Source organism: Aptenodytes forsteri, unplaced genomic scaffold (assembly GCF_000699145.1).
Source record: "Aptenodytes forsteri isolate BGI_AS27 unplaced genomic scaffold, ASM69914v1 Scaffold50, whole genome shotgun sequence".
In the NCBI taxonomy this organism is placed as follows: Eukaryota; Metazoa; Chordata; class Aves; order Sphenisciformes; family Spheniscidae; genus Aptenodytes; species Aptenodytes forsteri.
The window spans coordinates 2,021,632-2,040,175 of record NW_008795126.1 but is presented as its reverse complement, the minus strand read 5'-3'; the positions used below and the strand labels follow the sequence as shown (position 1 = coordinate 2,040,175).

General features: G+C 35.6%; 1 protein-coding gene across 1 annotated transcript in view; it reads left to right on the top strand.

Annotated features, from left to right (window-relative positions):
* Window positions 1–17,499, top strand: part of USP10 (ubiquitin specific peptidase 10) — a 59,404-nt gene extending 41,905 nt beyond the window's left edge. The window contains exons 7-14 of the mRNA XM_009277332.2: window positions 380–435; window positions 1,864–1,967; window positions 2,730–2,829; window positions 4,095–4,275; window positions 7,897–8,062; window positions 13,213–13,357; window positions 14,618–14,683; window positions 17,056–17,499. Of these exons, the coding sequence (XP_009275607.1) occupies window positions 380–435; window positions 1,864–1,967; window positions 2,730–2,829; window positions 4,095–4,275; window positions 7,897–8,062; window positions 13,213–13,357; window positions 14,618–14,683; window positions 17,056–17,243 (1,006 nt within the window). The 3' untranslated portion in view covers window positions 17,244–17,499. The remainder of the gene's footprint in view (window positions 1–379; window positions 436–1,863; window positions 1,968–2,729; window positions 2,830–4,094; window positions 4,276–7,896; window positions 8,063–13,212; window positions 13,358–14,617; window positions 14,684–17,055) is intronic.
* Window positions 17,500–18,544: the final 1,045 nt, after the last annotated feature.

The window sequence follows — 18,544 nt, the reverse complement described above, 5'->3', positions numbered from 1 at the left end:
TACTGTTATTGTTGAAAGTTGATACGTATCCAGAAGTCTTTTTTGTGTATTTTGTTGGTGATATATGGCTTTTATAATGAACTTGGTATTTTACAATTGCTTGACTAGTCAAGGAACATACTTCCTGTTGCCTGAGGAATATCATTTTTGCATATTAAACACTATTTAAAACTGAATCGTGAGAGCTGCAAGAACTAACCTAACACCTTGGTTTCATTAGCAGTGATCAGGTTAATGTTTGTGTCTGAACTTTACTCAGAATTCATTATGATATTCTTTGATTTTTTTTTTTTTGGCAGTCAGTAATGACAATGATTATTTGTCCTTCTAAATCTTAACTTGCTGCTCATGTCTAGTTGTTCCTTCCATTCTGTTTCAGTGTTCGTTTAATGAATGAGTTCACTAATATGCCTGTACCTCCTAAAGCAAAACAAGGTGAGTAGGAATAGGGGGAGAAAAGTCTTAAAATCATTCTAAGAAGGCTTTGGGGTAAGGATCTGCATTGTGTGATGTACTTAAGACCTTTAAATACTGGTGCTTGGTCCCCTTCATGGCGCTCTGGACTTTTGGGGTTTTTTGATATCCTAAAAAGTTTGCTGTTGTTTTTCTGTCAATGTTAATGCTTTTTCTTCTTGGCGATACATGTCAAGAAGTCATAGGTGTTGCACCTCACATTTTTTCTCCTATTTGGTAGACCAAATGTACAAGTGCAATAAGAATAGTTTTTGTTGAAAGTTAGCTTAATTGTTAAGATGTCTTCTAAGGACATGCCCTTTCTAACAAAATCATTTGATATTCACTGTATTTTGCTCTGCTTCCTTCCTTACGTATTTCCAGCTCTTTGGTTTATCAGCTTGCTCAATTCTATCATTCTTCCTTAAATACTAAATGCTCACATTCATTTGGAACAAAACGGGGCCATAATAGGTCTCTTTAGCAGTTAGAGATTGCCTGCAGGCATGTTATCATGGCTTTTAATTCCTCCCCATCCTGTGAACTATTTCAGTGTGAAAACTTTAGAAGTGTATGATTCTTGCCAATACGTGTTTAGGATCAATGATGATTATGTAGTGAGGAATAGAAGATTTTTTTGATGCAAATAAATTATCTTGTAGGTTTCTTTTTTTTTTTAATCTCTAAATCAAATCTGTTGTATTACAAACTTACAGAAATAAAAAACAGTTTCAGGAATGTGTTTGTGTAACATTATAAGAAAATATCACGAGGAGCTGGTTGTTCCAGTGATTTCCAAACGGTTCAGACATTTCTGTGGTTTGCTGCTTAAGTTTTGTTTCTGTAAAACAAATCTTACTGTCTTATGCAACTTATTATACTTCTAGGTCATTTTATTGTATTGTGTAGTTTTCAAATACAGTTTCTGAGACCTTGTATTGCCACTAGGTTGAACGTTCTGTCAAACTGTTTCTTGTTTGCTTGGGTTTTTTTTCTGCAGTGAGGAACAGTGATCTGTTAGAATTATGAATATATAAAAGATTTAAGGAAGTGTTCTTTGAATACAAAAGAAGTACAAAAATTTAAATAGAACTAGAATTGTTCTTTTATGATGGCTATGGATATTCTTGTTTATCTTCAGCGTTGACTATAAAAAGAGAGTACTAACTTTTCCAGACCATCTGTAAGTCTATGTAGGGTGATGTAAGATGTTTTTAAAAAAACATTTACGGGTGAAAGAGTTGTATCTTATGAATTCTGAGCTTGAGTCACTAAAATTGTAATAAAACTATTAATAAAAAATAATTTTGGATTCCAAAATCTAGTGATGTGTGAAGAGTATGTTAAGGTATGATGTAGAAAAACTTTTATATTTTGTTATTTATATGTACTTCTCTTTTTGTCTTGTAGCTTTAGGTGATAAAATTGTGAGAGACATCCGACCAGGGGCTGCCTTTGAACCTACATACATTTATAGACTTTTGACGGTTATAAAGTCAAGTCTGTCAGAAAAGGTGTGACTTAAAAATCTTTGACTTTTGTAACTGCATTGCAAGGCAGTCACTGTTATTTAAACAGTGTAAATCCATACACCAGGTTCTGTGCCTAAATACTAAAATCAACTAGTTGATAGTTCATTATAATGAAGCTAGACTGTCTTGGGACTTAAATTATAGAAAGATGTTAATTACAAGTTTGGCAGTTTGATATGTCAGAATAATAAAGAAATTACTATTGGAATGGAACATCTCTTCTTTATAAAGAAGATACCTATTGATTTATATTTAAGAAATGAGCAGTTGTGCATTTCTGCTTGGCATTCAGCTTGGAACGGTTGAAGGTTCACAGAGACTTTAAAATGCTATTTCAGGTTTAGTGTCAGTTTAAAGAAAAGATAATAGTTCAAACCATCTTTTGATTTGGCCTTGGTTTGACAGCAACTTTTAATACTACTTTTAAAAGAAATAGCAAAAAAAAAAAGGTACCAACTCACATGTTAAATTGAATTTGTATTGAGAAGAATGCAGAAATGCTTGTATCCAGGTCAAGCTTATGGCAAGTTACCAATTAATGTGTTGATTCATTTTGAACTGGTTAAAAATGAGGGGTTGTTATAGTAAAATTTAAACTTTATTTGACTTTACAACTTTGACTGAGTAGTTGGTAAATTAGCTAAATTAATAGGAGAAAGCTAATGTTCAATGTCATGAACTTTCTGTTAAAATGAAAACATGAAAATGTCATATGATAATTGAAAAAAAAACCATTTTATTCAGGGCAGGCAAGAGGATGCTGAAGAATACTTGGGATTTATCCTCAATGGACTACATGAAGAAATGCTGACCCTAAAGAAACTTCTTTCTCCACATAATGAAAGTTAGTGGATTATTTTTTTTGGCAGCAAACTTAATTTCTTTCAAATATTCTCCTTTTTTTGTGGTGATTCTGTAATACAGAGTAATGTTTGGAGTAGATGTTGAGGTAGGGATAGAATGCCATGTTTTAGGGTACTCAAAGACATTAACAAATAATCTTTTGTTGAAATCCGTCCAAAGGATAAAATGAGTCCATTCTGTCCAATTTACAAATGATCTGAAGTGTTACTGGGTATTTGGAAAAGCATTATCATTCTGTAAATGCTTTGGATGACGATAAGTAGTCATACACCTGGTCCTCCTAAACAACAAATTTCTGTATCACAAATTTTTACTGAGCTTAACCGAGCATTATTTGAGGCTAACTCGAGTTGACTGGTCTTGTCTTAAGCATTAGGTATGTTTGTCTGCCATTCATAATACCTGCGATGTCAGTTGTTTACTGGGGTTTTGGCTCTCTCCATGCTAGTTCAAAAATACATCAGTGTGCTTTTTCACTGATCTTTAAACCACTGTTAAGATCCTTTTTTGAAGTGGGAACTTCTAGACTAATGGCTAATTTATATCTAATATAAACCAGAACATATTAAATTATTTTGAAATTCTTATTGACAAAGTTGGAGAAAAATTTTCTTTGGAAGAAGTATTAGAATTTGTGTGCAGAGTAAAATGCCAGTGGCTTTATGTTTGTGTTCCCTATTGTAAATGAAACAAAACACTTAGTCTTAGCCAAGTATAGAATTAAGATCACTAGTTATCCAATTTCTCTTTAGTAGAGTAAATTTTTTATGATATAAAAATGATCGTTCCATATTTTGTTCTTTAGCTGTGTGCAGTTTATAGCCTCCTGAGTTTGGCAGTTGCAAAGAAAATATTTGCTAAGCCTTGGGTTCCCTGTAAAATACCTGTGCAGAAAAGGAGTTGTATTTAATAATGGCATAATTATGTTTCCAGAATAACACTTGACTTTCTAATTTTCTACCCCATAAACTTACTACTAAAAATATATCAAACTTTGCTAGAAAACTACATCTGTTTACATACAGTCATCAGTGAGCTGCATTCTGTTAATACATGGATGTGTTCAGCTATGAGTGAGCCTGGAATATACTTGTTCTCATTTACTTTCTCAAATCTATGATCTATGAAAACATTTTATCCTCTGAAAATTACTTGTATTGGGTTTTTTGCCTTTCGAATTCTTTATCTGTATATATGTTTTATTTGTAAGTAGAATCAATGTGTGTTTTTCTTCTTCACTCTAAGAACTCTCAGTTTCCAATGGCCCTGAGGCTCAGACTGTTCATGAAGAAGAGGAGCAAGATGAGCAAGGGGAAGGCAGTGAGGATGAATGGGAGCAAGTGGGACCTCGCAACAAATCATCAGTCACTCGACAGGCTGACTTTGTTCAGACTCCCATTACTGATATTTTTGGTGGTCATATAAGGTATAGTACTTTTTCATAAAAGTTGTTGAGACCGTAGGCTGCTTTGCCTTTACAGATAACTTCTTCCTCTGCTTTGCTTTCTGTATTTTTCACCATTATTGGATAGTTGGATGGAAAAGACTGTTACACAGTTTGTTCAGGCCAGGAGATGTGAACGTTCTACCGTGAAGCATTTGTTAGGCAAGAGAGAGTTCAGAAGGTGGACCAGAATGATCAAAAGATTGATCAATGATCAAATGATTCTATGACTTACTGTAGAGTCTGAATCTTTTTAAGTGTCTTAAAAGAACAGACTGTTTAGAGAACAAAAGCCCTGAATTGCATATAGAGGAGGAGTTTGAAATATGTATGCTTTGTATATTAATGTCTAAGAATTCCAAAGAACTTTAGAGCTACGTAACTTTTGTGACCTCTGAGGAGCCTTGTCTCATTTTGTAAATAAGGATACTACAGGATAATGAGATTTGCTGAGAGTAAAATCTGGTCAGTAAAAGAATGAAATAAAATAAAAAATTGTACACTTTTGGTTATTTAGACACTTAGGCTTCCCAGAAGCAGGAAAGTTATGTGTAATAGTTAATAAGTGTTACAGGCGAAAGAAGTTTGGAAAAATGCAAATTACTACAAGATGTTACAGGAATGAAAAGAACGTGGGACATTACTTATATTCAGGTCTGATACCGGATGAAGGCAGAAAGTAGATACTGAAAGAATATTTTTTGGAAAGGAAGTCTCATGACTTGTTTGGAGAAATGTATAATTTAAAATGAAAGCAAGGTAAACACTTGCTAAAAACATACTCCAAAACAAAAATGCTAGACTTGAAGAATTATTTTTAAATTGGAGACAGACACTTAATTGCTAGTGTTTGACTCCCTGTGTTGCCAGGTACTCAGTCTAGAGGTGTGAATAATGTGGGCTAGTGCCTTCTGCCTGTGAAATGCACTGAAATTATTCTTCTGGGATTTGAGTTGGACAGCTGGCAAATAAAATGATATTTTCTATAGAAATATGGCAGACAGATGTTTGTACGTATTGATGAAATTCCGTGTTGATGGTATGTTCAAGTACCCAAGGTATTGTTAATACCCTTAGTGTATTAATCGCGGTCAGAATTGTTTAGATCTCTACATGATTCCATTAGTTTTTAAATTAAGAATATCAAGAGAACGCTGTCTTCTGTAGAAGTCCACAGAAAATGACGTAAAGCAAAGGTAATGCTGAAAAAAGGCAGAAACTTTCACTGAGCAACAGAACCACAGGGTCCAATCCGACATCTGTTGTCTGCTGTCACCACACCCACTTTATTTAGCCTCCAAACCACGTCACACAATTTACCGCAGAAACAGTATCCCATGTTGTGATGTTGGAAAGCTTCATCCTCTGAGGCTGAGGGTGGAGATAGGAAGGATTGAATACAGGATTGCCGGTAGAATTCCACTAAATGAAAGCATCAGAAATTGGAAAAAGCAGCTAGGGAAACATGGTTTGAATTGGCATCTATTCGCTTGGGAAACTTCAGGCTGTCCTCTCGAGGCTTTAATTGTCTATTACATGCCAATTTAGGCATAATTGCTTAAAAAAACAAACCCCAAAAGTCTTCCTTAAGCAATGTGAGACTTAAATGTGTAAGTACAAAGATATACAGTTCTGTCAGGATTTGGTTTATTCATGTGCAGGAGTCCCTTTTAACTTTCAGCTTGTGTGAACTTCAAATATTTGTTATGCAAGCTAGCTCACAAGCCAGTTAGAAGTCTGCTAAATATTTCCATTACCAGCTTTTCCCTTCAAAAACACTGTTACTTTAAAAAAAAAAAAAATTAAAAAATTGGATTATTGTTTAAGCAGGGTGGCAATGGGCAGTGCCTGTTTTTGAAAAATTCTTACTGTATGGTTCTTACAGTACCTGAGAGTACTTATTAATTTAAAAAGATACATTTTCCTTTGACCAATTGAAATTTGTAATTATTCTAATAAATGATATTGTTACAGAAAATCATAGTCCAGCAAAGGTTTTGCTATCAAATCAATTTCTGCGTATCTTTTTGAAGAAAGCGTTTTGAAGAAATGTTACAACTTAATTTCTAATAATAATAAAAAAAATTCCCTTAACATTATCTTTTCAGAATATTATCTGTATTATTAATTAAATCTTTAATACATGGACTTGAAAACAGTTGGAGTTGTTAGCATTTTTCTGTTAATTATTGCACTAAATAATGGTTAGCTTAAAAAGGTTTTGGGAAGGCTATCCAAAAGCAGCAAGACTTACACAGTGAAGGGTTTGTTTGTTGAAACACTGCGCTTGCCATGTGTTGAAGGTTTTGTCCTTAAATATAGCCAAGGAGGAAGTGTTAAACTGAAATAAAGATGCTACTGTTTTTCATACGCTCCCTTTCCTCTAAAGGATATACATTTGCCAATATAAAGATGCATTGGTCTTCTGTTGGTGCTTCAGGGCTTTGCCCGAGTCAAAGGGGCTCTTTTGATTGGAGTCTGCAGTACAGGCATTAAACCTGTGTGTTAACTTTTCATCCATGACTGGAGAAGTTTCAGCATGGCTACATGGATTAGAGCTATGTTAATTATCTTACTACTTTCAAGCTTTGTAAGGCACTGTAACAAGCGTAACAATGTAATAAATGAATGATTTCTTCGGCTGTATAAAACCACATTTTTGTAGCAGCTGGGGTTTTTTGATCTAAGTACTGCTTTCAAAATAAAAAAAAAAAAAAATCTTGAGCCATGTTTGGTGGTTTTAAGTTTTCAGTGAAGTTTAAGAAAAATTAAGATCAGGAAGAGTCCACTTAATGCAGTGATGTTGTGGCTGAAGAGTGTACTGTCTTACTGCACAAAACAAAGGTCACCAAGCCAGGCTTCTTAAAGGCTGCAACTGAATACACTTCAAACAAAAATAAAAACCAAAAAAACAGGAAATGTTCTCATGCCCTAGGTTGTTACTCCTGCCAGTTTTCCAAAAGACTCCAGCTTATGTACAAAGTCTGGACACAGAAAATGATGGGAGGAAAAGGAAATGCCAGTCCTCGATGAAGCATATTTTATATTTCCTATGGCAAGATTTAAGCAAACAATTTAAAATCACTGTGAAATTGGTCTTAGTGACTAAAAAAATTTGTGTATTTTTAGGAGAATCTGTTTATTGGAGAAACTGTAATCAGTTGTAATTTTTACAGTAAAACATGCAGTTAGATAAGCACTAGTATTTTGCATTTCTGAAGATCTGTTGGAAAACAAAATTTCAAAACTCTAACGTGAAGAGAGTCCGGAGGGGAATCTTTTTAAATGCATTATCAAAAATTTCAGTATTTTTCTTTAAATTTTTGATGCTTATCCAGTAACTGTTTTAATCCTTGCTTAAACAAAACAATTCAAATATAATCCCATTCAGTATGCTCTAAGTGGATGTGAAAATCATTTAAATTGCAGTAAAGTGGATTCAGGTTGTTGAAACTTACGCTTGACCTTTGTATTTGTGTGTGTTGTTTTGGATTAACTATATATCAAGTTACTAAAGTAGACTTCAATCCGTTCTTACTTGAAGGTTCTATATTGTTGAAAATTACTCTGCTTTATTACATTTTAACTCTTTTGTTTCCATAGATCTGTTGTTTACCAGCAGAGTTCTAAGGAGTCTGCTACACTGCAACCTTTCTTCACCCTGCAACTGGATATCCAGTCAGACAAGATACGCACGGTTCAGGATGCGTTGGAAAGTTTGGTGGCAAGAGAGTCTGTCCAGGGTTACACCACAAAAACCAAGCAAGAGGTGTGTTCTGTTGACCCCTTTTTACAGTCAAATATGAAACTTTTTAAAAGGGTTTTTATACAGCTCTTGCATTACAAATAGTTACTCGAACACTATTGCTTATGTTAACAGAAGAGGTACTAACCTTTTCAAAGTGTCCTGCAGCGGTAAAACGTATTACATTTCAACACATACACTGAAAGGAAGAGAACTAACTCTTCAACAAAACCGTGCCTGTAAATAGGTATGTTTTCTGGGTTGGTGTAGTAATTGGTTGGAAATTTTACTGGAGTGTATATTAAATTAACAGGGTGAACTGTGGTAATAATACATGCTATTATGAGTAAAATAGCCTTTAGCTGATCTTAACAGACTGATTCCTGGGGATTGCCAGATGTCCTTAGTAAAGGAGCAGCTCTTGAGAGTATCGTTTGAAAGCACACTTCTAGCTTTAATAAGAAAACTCTTGTAGCAGAACGCTTGCATGGTTGTCTGTGTGGCTATCCTCGATGGGTTTTGATTTACACATTTCACTTACAAATCAAAAATGAAAATATTCATTGGTGGTAGGCCTGGTAGAAGTCCATCTAGAACCTCACTAAAACATCTGATGATCACTGCCTTTCTCTCTGGATTAATAATCTGAAATCTTTCAGTAGCCAGTAACACCTCCATTCAGTGTCCTTGGCACTGTATAGTTGACTGGTTTGCTGTACACAGCCCTAAAAAACCCAACTTGTCAGTAATGCTATATTCAGTTTTAGGTCTTCAAGAAAAATGTTCTTCACAGTTGGAGAATATCTGGAAAAGAGCAATCAAAATGAGTGGCAGTATAAAAGTCGTGATGTAAAAGGAACGAATAAGGGGGAGGAGCTGTTCAGCATCACGAATAAAAAACATGGAAGTAGAGGGATGGAACCAGATGTAAAACTTAATATGTCAAAGGCTGCTCTGAAAAGGAAAAGACTGATTTTTCTCAGTGATACTCAAACAGTAAATAGGAATAGGACCTAGACTAGGCGTTGGTGCCTGTAGGGTTGTCCTTGCTGCTTTAAGAGAAGGTTGGAGAAACACCAGTCGGGATTTACACAAATCATTATAATTGGTTCAGAGGGGATGGAGTGAAGGACCTTTTGAGATCTCCAAGCCCTGTGATTCTCTGTCACTTTAAGTACCAGGACATTTTATTCTGTATTCTCACGCAGCTCTGCAAACTTTTTTATCTTATTTTTCAAATAATACAATACATAATAGTAATAATTGCAATAGAAAAATACTTCATAGGAGGAAAAGCATGCTTTTGGCATTACAGTTTGAGAACTTGTGATACAGGGTAATAAATTAAACTTTTTCCCCACTAAGGAATTGCCTTGCTTCTTATGGTTTGTATTAGTAAAGAACATCATCTCTGGTGTGCATGGATTGCTCAGATGGAAATTTTGCATGCACTGTTCATAACTTCTTTCAGTAGGCCAGGATGGAAAGAGGCTCTCGAGTTGTAGATGTTCTCTCTGACATTCATTTCTGTATCTGTAAGTTTTCTAAATGCTCCAAATGAGAATATGGTTAGATAAAGAAAGGATGGACCATTTTCTTTGAAAGGCTAAAGATGGATAGCTGAAATTTGTCTGCCTTATATATACTCAGTAGGAGTGTTAGAGAACATTTATTTCTCCAGTTGTCTTCCATGTGAAAAACATTTGCAATGCAAGCTCATCATGATTTACCACATAGATTTTTGGTTTGCTAGTCGTTCATTTTTTGGTTTTTACTGCAGATGGTTTTAACTTCTTTACTGACAACCCAGTGTTCAATTATGGGGTTTGGAAGAAATGGGTGTTCAAATTAGGTGCTGGAGGTTTGGTCTGGCTTATACTTTAGAGTCTGACTGGAAATACAAGCATCCACAATGTATTTTAGATCTTTTTTTCAAAAGAAATTCAAGTTGAAATAGCTGTTCTTGTATTAAAATTGTAGTGAAAACACTGAACACATTGACTGTAGAACAAGCATAGGACTTTGCAGATAGTAATTTTCAGAATGTATTGCAAAGAAGTACTTCATCTCCGTTTTATGGAAGGGGAACTCAGGACTACTGATAAAGCTAAACATCATATTATTATATTATTAAAAATTATTACTGTCTTCTGATTGTTTTAACCTGGATTGTATTCTTTACAAGTTGTGGGCATAAACAATAGATATGAAAAGAATAATCTTCCAAATATATGTGAATGATTTCTCTTAAAGTTCATTTTTTAATCACTTTGAGCTGATTTTGAGTTTTATGTGTGATTAATATAAGCAGGAAATCAGTCAGGAAATCAAATGCAGTGTTTAAAATAATTAGGCGTTTTAAATGAAAATAGGTGTTTAAAACGGAGTGGCATTCTCTTGCTGTTTCTGACTCAATTTTACTTACCCACTAGCATTTGAAGAAAGTTGTTTTGGTTCCTTCTGGTCTTGCAGATCAGTTTGTTTACTCCTGAATATTTCAAAGTTAATACTTTTTTTAAAGGGCTTAATTTTTATCCTCACTGAAGTGATTTTCTTTTCAGTCTCTTACTCCTATTTGCAGACCTGCTCATGTTTTCTAACAAAAGTGAAGACTCCTGAGTAACAAACTAGCCTTACCTCGCTTACTTTTCCAGGTTACCTTCCACATACTCCTTAGAAGGAGCCTTCACGTCCCCTGGAGTTCTCAAACTGCTCCTTGAGGATCTTAGAAGTATTTTCTTGGGACTCTGACTCGTGTTCACTAACCAAACATTTGTGGCACTTTTAGCTGGTAATGTTGCTGCCAGAAATCGGGGCCCCTTCATGCAGTCAGGACAGCAGAACATGTGCCTATTCCTCAGCTGCTGCTCTTCAGTCTGGCACCGTCACACAAAACTGCTTTGATCTGTGGTTTAAGCTAATACGGAGCCGCGCAGCTGAGGTGCAGGCATCTGTTCCCATACGCCAGCTCGGTTACTGAGGATGGAGAATGGCAACTACTTAAACCACTGCGGTGACGTTCTTCAGCACCCTCTATTCCTGGTTTGGGCTGGGAGCTGTTAAGTTCTTTTTGCACAAAACTCTGAATTCAAAGACTTCAGATTTGAGATTTAGAAGACTCAATACAGGAAAATCTTGAGATAGTAATAACTGGGTGAATCAAGTGCATATTTTTTTCTCTATATAAAGCCTCTCTGGATTTGCTCCCTAAAAGCAGAAGCTGTTCCATGCTAAGATGCGTGGAAGATGCGTGTTCTCATGAGTTGATCAGAGAATTGTGTGAATTTCTTGTCACCTTCACTTTCAGACTTTGCCTTCTAACTTCGTATTCTGCATGTTATTTCCTGGAAATTGAGGAGATGGGCACCAGCAGGCACTTGTTGAATGGAAAAGAACAGGGTCCTGTTTGGCTTGCTGGTTTAAAAGAAAAAACCAAAAAACACAAAAACCCCCTCTCAGTTCTCAGTGAAGCTGCCGCTGTTGCCAGGGGTTTGATGGGTTTTGGACGCAGAAGGGCATATTTTGAACCCTTAAGATGAAGGTTAAATTTTACAGTTTGTAGAGACTATTCCTGTTTCAAATGTAAAATTACTTCTTGTAAATTGGATCAGCTCAGATCCGTGAGGAAATCAAGTACCCTACAAAATCTGCTTGCTTCAGCATCATGAGAGGTTTTACTTTTACAAGCTTGGAAAAAGGCAGTAGCTTTTCCCCATGAGTTTCTATTCCACTCTTAGTAGGTTGCAGCAGAATTGGGCCCTGTATTGAAAAATAATGTGCTGATGATTTACAACAAAGAGATTTTTCTCAATCCAAAAAATTCAGAAAAACCTAAAGCAGTTATTTGGAGATGTGTTTTTTATGTCATAATTTCTAGGAAGGCAAAACATTTTTGTACTGCAATTCTGAGTCCAATTTCAGGTTTTCAGACAGTAACTTTGTGGATTATTTGGTTATAACTATCGAAAAATAAAGATTTAGTAGAAAACAGTGAGGTCATAACTCCTATTTTTCCCTCTGAATTTTCTTCAGAACCTTTTTCAAGAACCCAGCACACTTTTTTTTAAAAGCCTTTAATTACTTATCTCTTCTGTAGCAGCTGATCATGATGGCTAAATCATTTTTAGATAGTCTACGTAACAGCTCACTTTGTTCTCCAAGGAACTTCTTGAACAATAAGTATCTTCTGGTTAATGCAAAATAATTTTTGAACTGTTGCAGTACTGATCTCTTACTCTTTAATGTATTAATCATTGTTATCCCCCCTGTGAATAGGTCTTTATTTTAATGATACCATTGTGAGAAGGTGTTTTTCAACAGTGTTTTAGGATTCTTTTGATGAGAAGGGGGGAATAAAGATAGTACCAGTTAAAACTGGAGAAGTCTGTTGTAGAAACTAGTATTTCAGCGGGGAATCGCGAGGTATGCTCAGGACACTCTTTAAAGCGACACAGCATTCAAACTTTTTAGCAAAGTGGTTGCAATACTGCTTTTGCATTTCAACTGGTATTTCTGGAGCATTAATGAAATTTCTCAAGATTAATGTAGATTTTGTTGTAAACACCAAAATCTTTTATCTTAGTAGTTTGCCTTTGTTTTATAGAGATTCTTTTTTGGTTATAGTTAATTTCCCTGTTGAAGAGTAAGAAGTGATTTGGATTAGTTCTTGTTTTTCCTTCTATTCAGCTTTTTGTAAAAAGTTGTCAGCTTTTAGAAATGAAAACTTTTGCCTCAGGTACTGAGGCGTGATGCTGTTGTCTTCTACAGTTCAGAGTTCTCTGAATTCAGCAGCATGCGTTACAAGTTATTGACCTTTGATTAGAGTATAATAGCTTGCTAAGAATTATTAATCACTAAACTTTAACGAGGAGTTTCTCCTGGGGGATCTCCAGCAGGGTGCTTTTAGTACTGCAGTACCTAAATATCCATGCTCATTCTAACATGTTACATTCTACTAAAAGACATTGGGGTTCTCCTTTAAGACAACACTTTGGTTGAAGATCCAATGTGTGTGAACTGCAGTGCTTATCATAAATTAGTATTAATTTTTAAAAATATGTTTTTTCTGCTAGTGTATTTTAAAATTAACTACTTCTTACTCTTTTAAAGGAGTAATTTTGAGCAGTTAAAAAAAATTACTGTTTTTCTTCATCTTTGTTCTATGTATGTGTTAGGTGGAGATCAGTCGAAGAGTGACACTAGAAGAACTCCCCCCTGTTCTTGTTCTACACCTCAAGCGGTTTGTATATGAGAAAACTGGTGGGTGCCAGAAGCTTATCAAGAATATTGAGTATCCCGTTGATCTGGAAATTAGTAAAGGTAAAGATTTTTTTCAACAGAATGTTCCCCTCTTTAGGGAAAAGATAATGTTGTGTTTCCTGGGGTATCTGTTTCTCTTTCAGTTTTCTTCTTTGCTCCTAGCTTTATGCAGAAGATTCTTCCCCGTTGTTGTCTGGAAACTTAGTAATTTGGATGAATGTCTTGTATGCTGCTTTTTTTTTTTTTCCCCTTCATAAAAAGAATATATTTGGGTTTCTGGGTTCAGTCTTGCCGAACCTGACATTGCCTGTATATGAGTTTGGGCATCCATTTTGGAAAGAACATTATGGTGGAAGATCTTACAACCTTTGCCACATCCTAGACATCGGGTTGGCCAAATAAGAGCTTCCTGCAGATTTAAGGAGTAAGGTTATAGATGGCTGAGGACAAATACTGGAAGTGATCCTGTTGAATGAGGGGTATGTCTCTACACAAGGCTGTTGCCAAGTAATGCTAGCTATTTTTATCTCAAATTTTATTCACAGAAGTGGCAAATTATTGTAATAAACAGTGGCTGATGAATGGAAATTGGGCACTTTACAGAAAATGCAGCCTGGAGGCAGACAAGTAAGCTGTAGTTCAGAGGTTAAACAACAAAGTTCGTTCTTCTAACAAATATCTTAAGAGACACTGGTTTTACAGAGTGTGAGAGCTTGCATATAATCCAGCATCTGAAGCTTGCCAAATTAAATGCATTTTGTTTCGATCTGACAAATTGGCTGTTAGCCAGCCAGTAGTTCAAACATGAAAAAAAAAAAAAAATTAATGATTACTCATATCTCAAGTGACTTACATACTTTGTCAGACAGTCCCCTTTTTTTGTTTTACTTAAAGAATTTTTTAAAATAAAATATTACGGAATGGGTATTTGTAGAACTAGTTCAGTTTGCCTTGACTGACAAAAATGGTTGTAGTATGACTTGGAATCTGAAATTGATTTTTGTCATTGTCTGACAGCAGGAATGAAAGGGGAAAAAAAAAATTCTGATCTTTTGCCCTCTTTTTTTTTTTCTTCTTTTTTTTTTTTGTGGTATTTTTAAACCTTCCATAAACGTTAGTGTTCAGCAAACCTCAAAATTCATTCCCTTGATTACCAGGTATCAGAACCGTGACCATTCTTTAAAGGCTGCAGAAGATGTTTTAATTAAACTTTCTCCTTTATGGTAGTGTTGGCTTCTCTTAGAAATAATTGATCCCTTTAAAATTTGAATTTCTAAACTTGCTAACTATTGCCTTTGTGACTTTTTTTTCCTCCTCCAGAGCTACTATCTCCTGGTGTGAAAAGTAAAATTTTTAAAGGCCAAAGAACCTACCGGCTCTTTGCAGGTATTTTATCTATATGCCTTTAGTCCCTATATTGCAAATACAAATTCTGCATATAGAATTATAGAAACACTGGAGTTTCCTGGATTATATAAAATACTTTCTTTTAAATTACACTGAAATAGCTTGTGGGTGTCCAATTCCTGTATTTAGTGGGGTTTTTTTGCATGTGTGCATATACACATATATTGTTATATCTGTATTTGTACATCTCACTGATCCAGCTTTGTGCAAAAACAGAGTTCTGTAACAGATCCACCCTGAAAAATAGCAGTATGCCTAAAATACACCACACATTCTCAGAATAATGTTTCAAATGTCTTTTGAAATGGCTGTTTGAATGCTGGCTTTGCATCCCTTTGAACCCTCAAGACAAGTATTGCTGGCAGGGTATGAATAGCATATTGTAGGTGGAAAAGTTTAACTTGGAGGAGATGATGATTTTTGTGTGAGGAAACAATGTTTTTAAGAGTGTCTGCGATGTATACGACATATCTAAATTGGTAGTTAAGGTTGGAAGCTCATGTAGGAATTCAGAAGCAGCATTTTAATGTTGAACAAAACAGTCTCTGGGCAGTAATGACTTTCCTGAAGTTTAAAACTCCTGCACAGTTTATGATTTGCACCTGCTTATTTGTGTTGGCATCAGGAGAACATAATAAATGGGAGAACCGGAGGTCTTAACTTCTACGTCACCAAATCCGTGCCAGTACTGGTGGCCTTATGTGACTTGGTGGTTTGGATCCAGTTTTATGACCACAGAGGTTACAGAAGGAAATAACATACCTGTCTCTTGTGGAAATTCAGGACTGTTTCTGGCAGTGTAATTTTTTTTTTATTGATAGTGGTTTTCATGGGACAAGTTTAGACAGCGTATTTAAGGTGGCTTGAAGAAAATGTGTGACCGTTGTAATTTTTTCTAACTCCTTCTATGGAAAAGTACAATACTTCAGTCCTCTGTCAGTCTAGGACTTCTTATCCACAGAAACTGAGCTTGTTAGATGAATTTTAAATTATTCAAATAAGCTTTTGAAGAATGACATTTTGGATAGCATCCAGGATTTCCCTTACTATCTAACAATAAATTTTAGAACATCAATAATTCAAGTTGAAGCTACTGTAAATAAATTATTTCCTAAATTCCCCAAAATGTATAGATGTAGTATATTCTGCCTTCTTGCTTTGCTTAAGTTATTCTAAAATGTTTATTTTCATAGAAGTATGAAGAAAATCTGAGTAAGCTTGGAGCGTGGCTCTAGTCTGAAAGAGTGTAAACAATTTCATAATTACATACTTCTGCTCTTGTGTCAAATACGGCAATTCTTTCAGGTTTTTTATTTGTTGTTAAGTATATGGTTAGGGCTCACATGTTCCTGGGAGTTAAATGCAATTTCTTATACGCATCCTTAGAATTACATACATAAAAGATCTCTTCCATTTGGAGGCAGTTGCCACGCCTAGCACTGAGAGCTCAGCGTTAAGCCTTGGGTTTGGTTTCTGCAAGGTGAGCTGAGACGTCTCTTCTGCAGAATGCTTCTGACAACGGGGATAACTGAGGCAAGAAGCCAGTTTGAGTCTGTCTTGGAAGTAGCAGTATTGGCAGTTAATCAGAGGTGTTCAGTTCACAATTTTGTTAAGGAGGTTACCGAGAACTAATAAATGTGAACTTGTGGATTGGTACTTCACTAGAACCTGTTTCCAGAGTAAAAGTATAGTAAGGACAAAATGAAAAACACGGTCAGAGGGGGAATGACTGGCTTACATTTGTAATCAACGCTGTTTGAAAAGTCATGCCTGACTCTTTTTTTTTTTTATAGACTACTAACATTTGTAATCAACGCTGTTTGAAAAGTCTTGCCTGACTTTTTTTTTAATAGACTACTAAATAGTGTTACCTGATTTTTTTTTTTTTTTTTAAACAAATAGTTTCAATAAAATACTGTTGTCAGCAGGCAGAGTGAAATGTGTAGCTTAGAATATCTCGCTAAGCGTGGCAATACCTGTTGGAAGCTCTGAAGGGTGTGCTGCACTGTTGCAGATGGCCTTTGTTTGAGGCAGATCCTTCCCAGAAAATCCTCTAGGAAGTTATAAAAAGGAATTTGATGCTTTTGATTCTTAATTTACTTAAACCTCCTTTTAGAGTCATGAGATTTGGTATGCTGGAGAAACATTACTAATATTACATAGCATCAAATGTAAGCAAGCAAGCAGTAGTAAACACTTAAAGATTCTTGCTTAAGCCAGATCGCACCATCCGCAAAACCAGGAGTATGCTATGAGGAGAGCAGTATGTGACATTTTTTCTTGCTTTACTTTTTCAGTGGATTATTTATCTATGTATAGCGTATATGCGCATCATGAATTTCTCTTTGCAGTTGTCTATCATCATGGAAACAGCGCGACTGGTGGCCATTACACTACGGACGTCTTCCAAATTGGTCTAAATGGCTGGTTACGCATCGATGACCAGGCAGTCAAAGTGATAAATCAGTACCAGGTGGTGAAGTCGTCTGCAGAACGCACAGCCTACCTCCTGTACTACCGCCGAGTTGACCTGCTGTGAAACTTTTCCCTTTTACGCTGTGTGTGCAAGATACCTGCTTTGTAGAACGCCAACTATCACTAACTTTTTTTTCTCCTGTAAATGCTCTTTTGAGTGAATCTTTTTTCTTTTTTTTCTTTTTTTTTTTTCCCTTGCAACTATGGGATAGAGTGATAAAGGAAACTACCTTGGGTTTGTGCACAACATAGTTTGTGTTGACTTTTGACTTTGCAGAATGAAGTCACTTGGTTGAAAGACTCAGTCTCATGAATCACAAAAATAATTAAAAAAAAAAAAATTAATCTGAGTTAATGCTGAATCCTAAGATAATAAAAGGGGATTTGCATTTGATTCCCACTTTCTAATTGCGTAGTAGAAGAAAACCCTGCACCAGCAACAGAACTTGTAGATTTCTGTGAAAATGTTTTATCTTTACTTACATAAAAAAAAAAAAAAAAAAAAAAAATAAAAAGCGCTCTCTGCTTCCCCGATAGTTTTTGATAAGTGGTAAAATATGAGCCGATGTGTATGAGATGGAAATGGTCCTATGTGCTTCAGAAAATGTACAAACGTACAAAATGCAGAGTTGCTGGTTCCTAATAGGAAGACACATTTTAATAATTGTGCGATGAGAAACTGCTTAAGTACACATTGCAGATCAAATATTTGGAGTTAAGATGTTAGTCTATATAGATGGGTGATTGTAACTTTATTGCTATTAAGAAATTTCAAACTGCATTTATGCTTCTGTGTACATGAAATTTAAAAAATGGGCAAAATAATTAAGATTGATATTTCTTTAAGTCTGCTTTGTTTAATTTTGCTGTCTGCTCTCCTATAATGTTGAGTTCCTAATTGTACACAGTTTAGTGATATCTAGAAGTATAAAGTTGTCGCCCATCAATAAAAGTCACAAAGTTGGTTTAAGGTGTGTGTGTGGGTTTTGTTTTTCCTCAAATGTAAATTCTACCCTTGGAAACTCGAAAAATAGCTATGTAGCACTTCTACAAGGTGTAGATAGCGTTCCCCAAATGAAGGTTAGATTTTTTTTTTTTTTTCTTTTGCAACTTCTTGAAACTTCAGAAATGTTCCTGTTCGGCATTGAGATGGAGCTGAGCTTTGAGGGGAGAGGGAAAGGGAGAGGGGATCAGTCAGCCCAGAACAGCTACAAGTCTAACGCAGGGCCCGCACCCAGGACGTGGTCGTCCCAGGGCCGAACACCCGTCGGCCAGAAAAGGGAATCGAATCCCTGCTGTATCCTGCGTGAAAGCCCTGCACGGTTGTTTTTCACGTAGATGTTGTTTTGTTTGCCTTTGACTAAA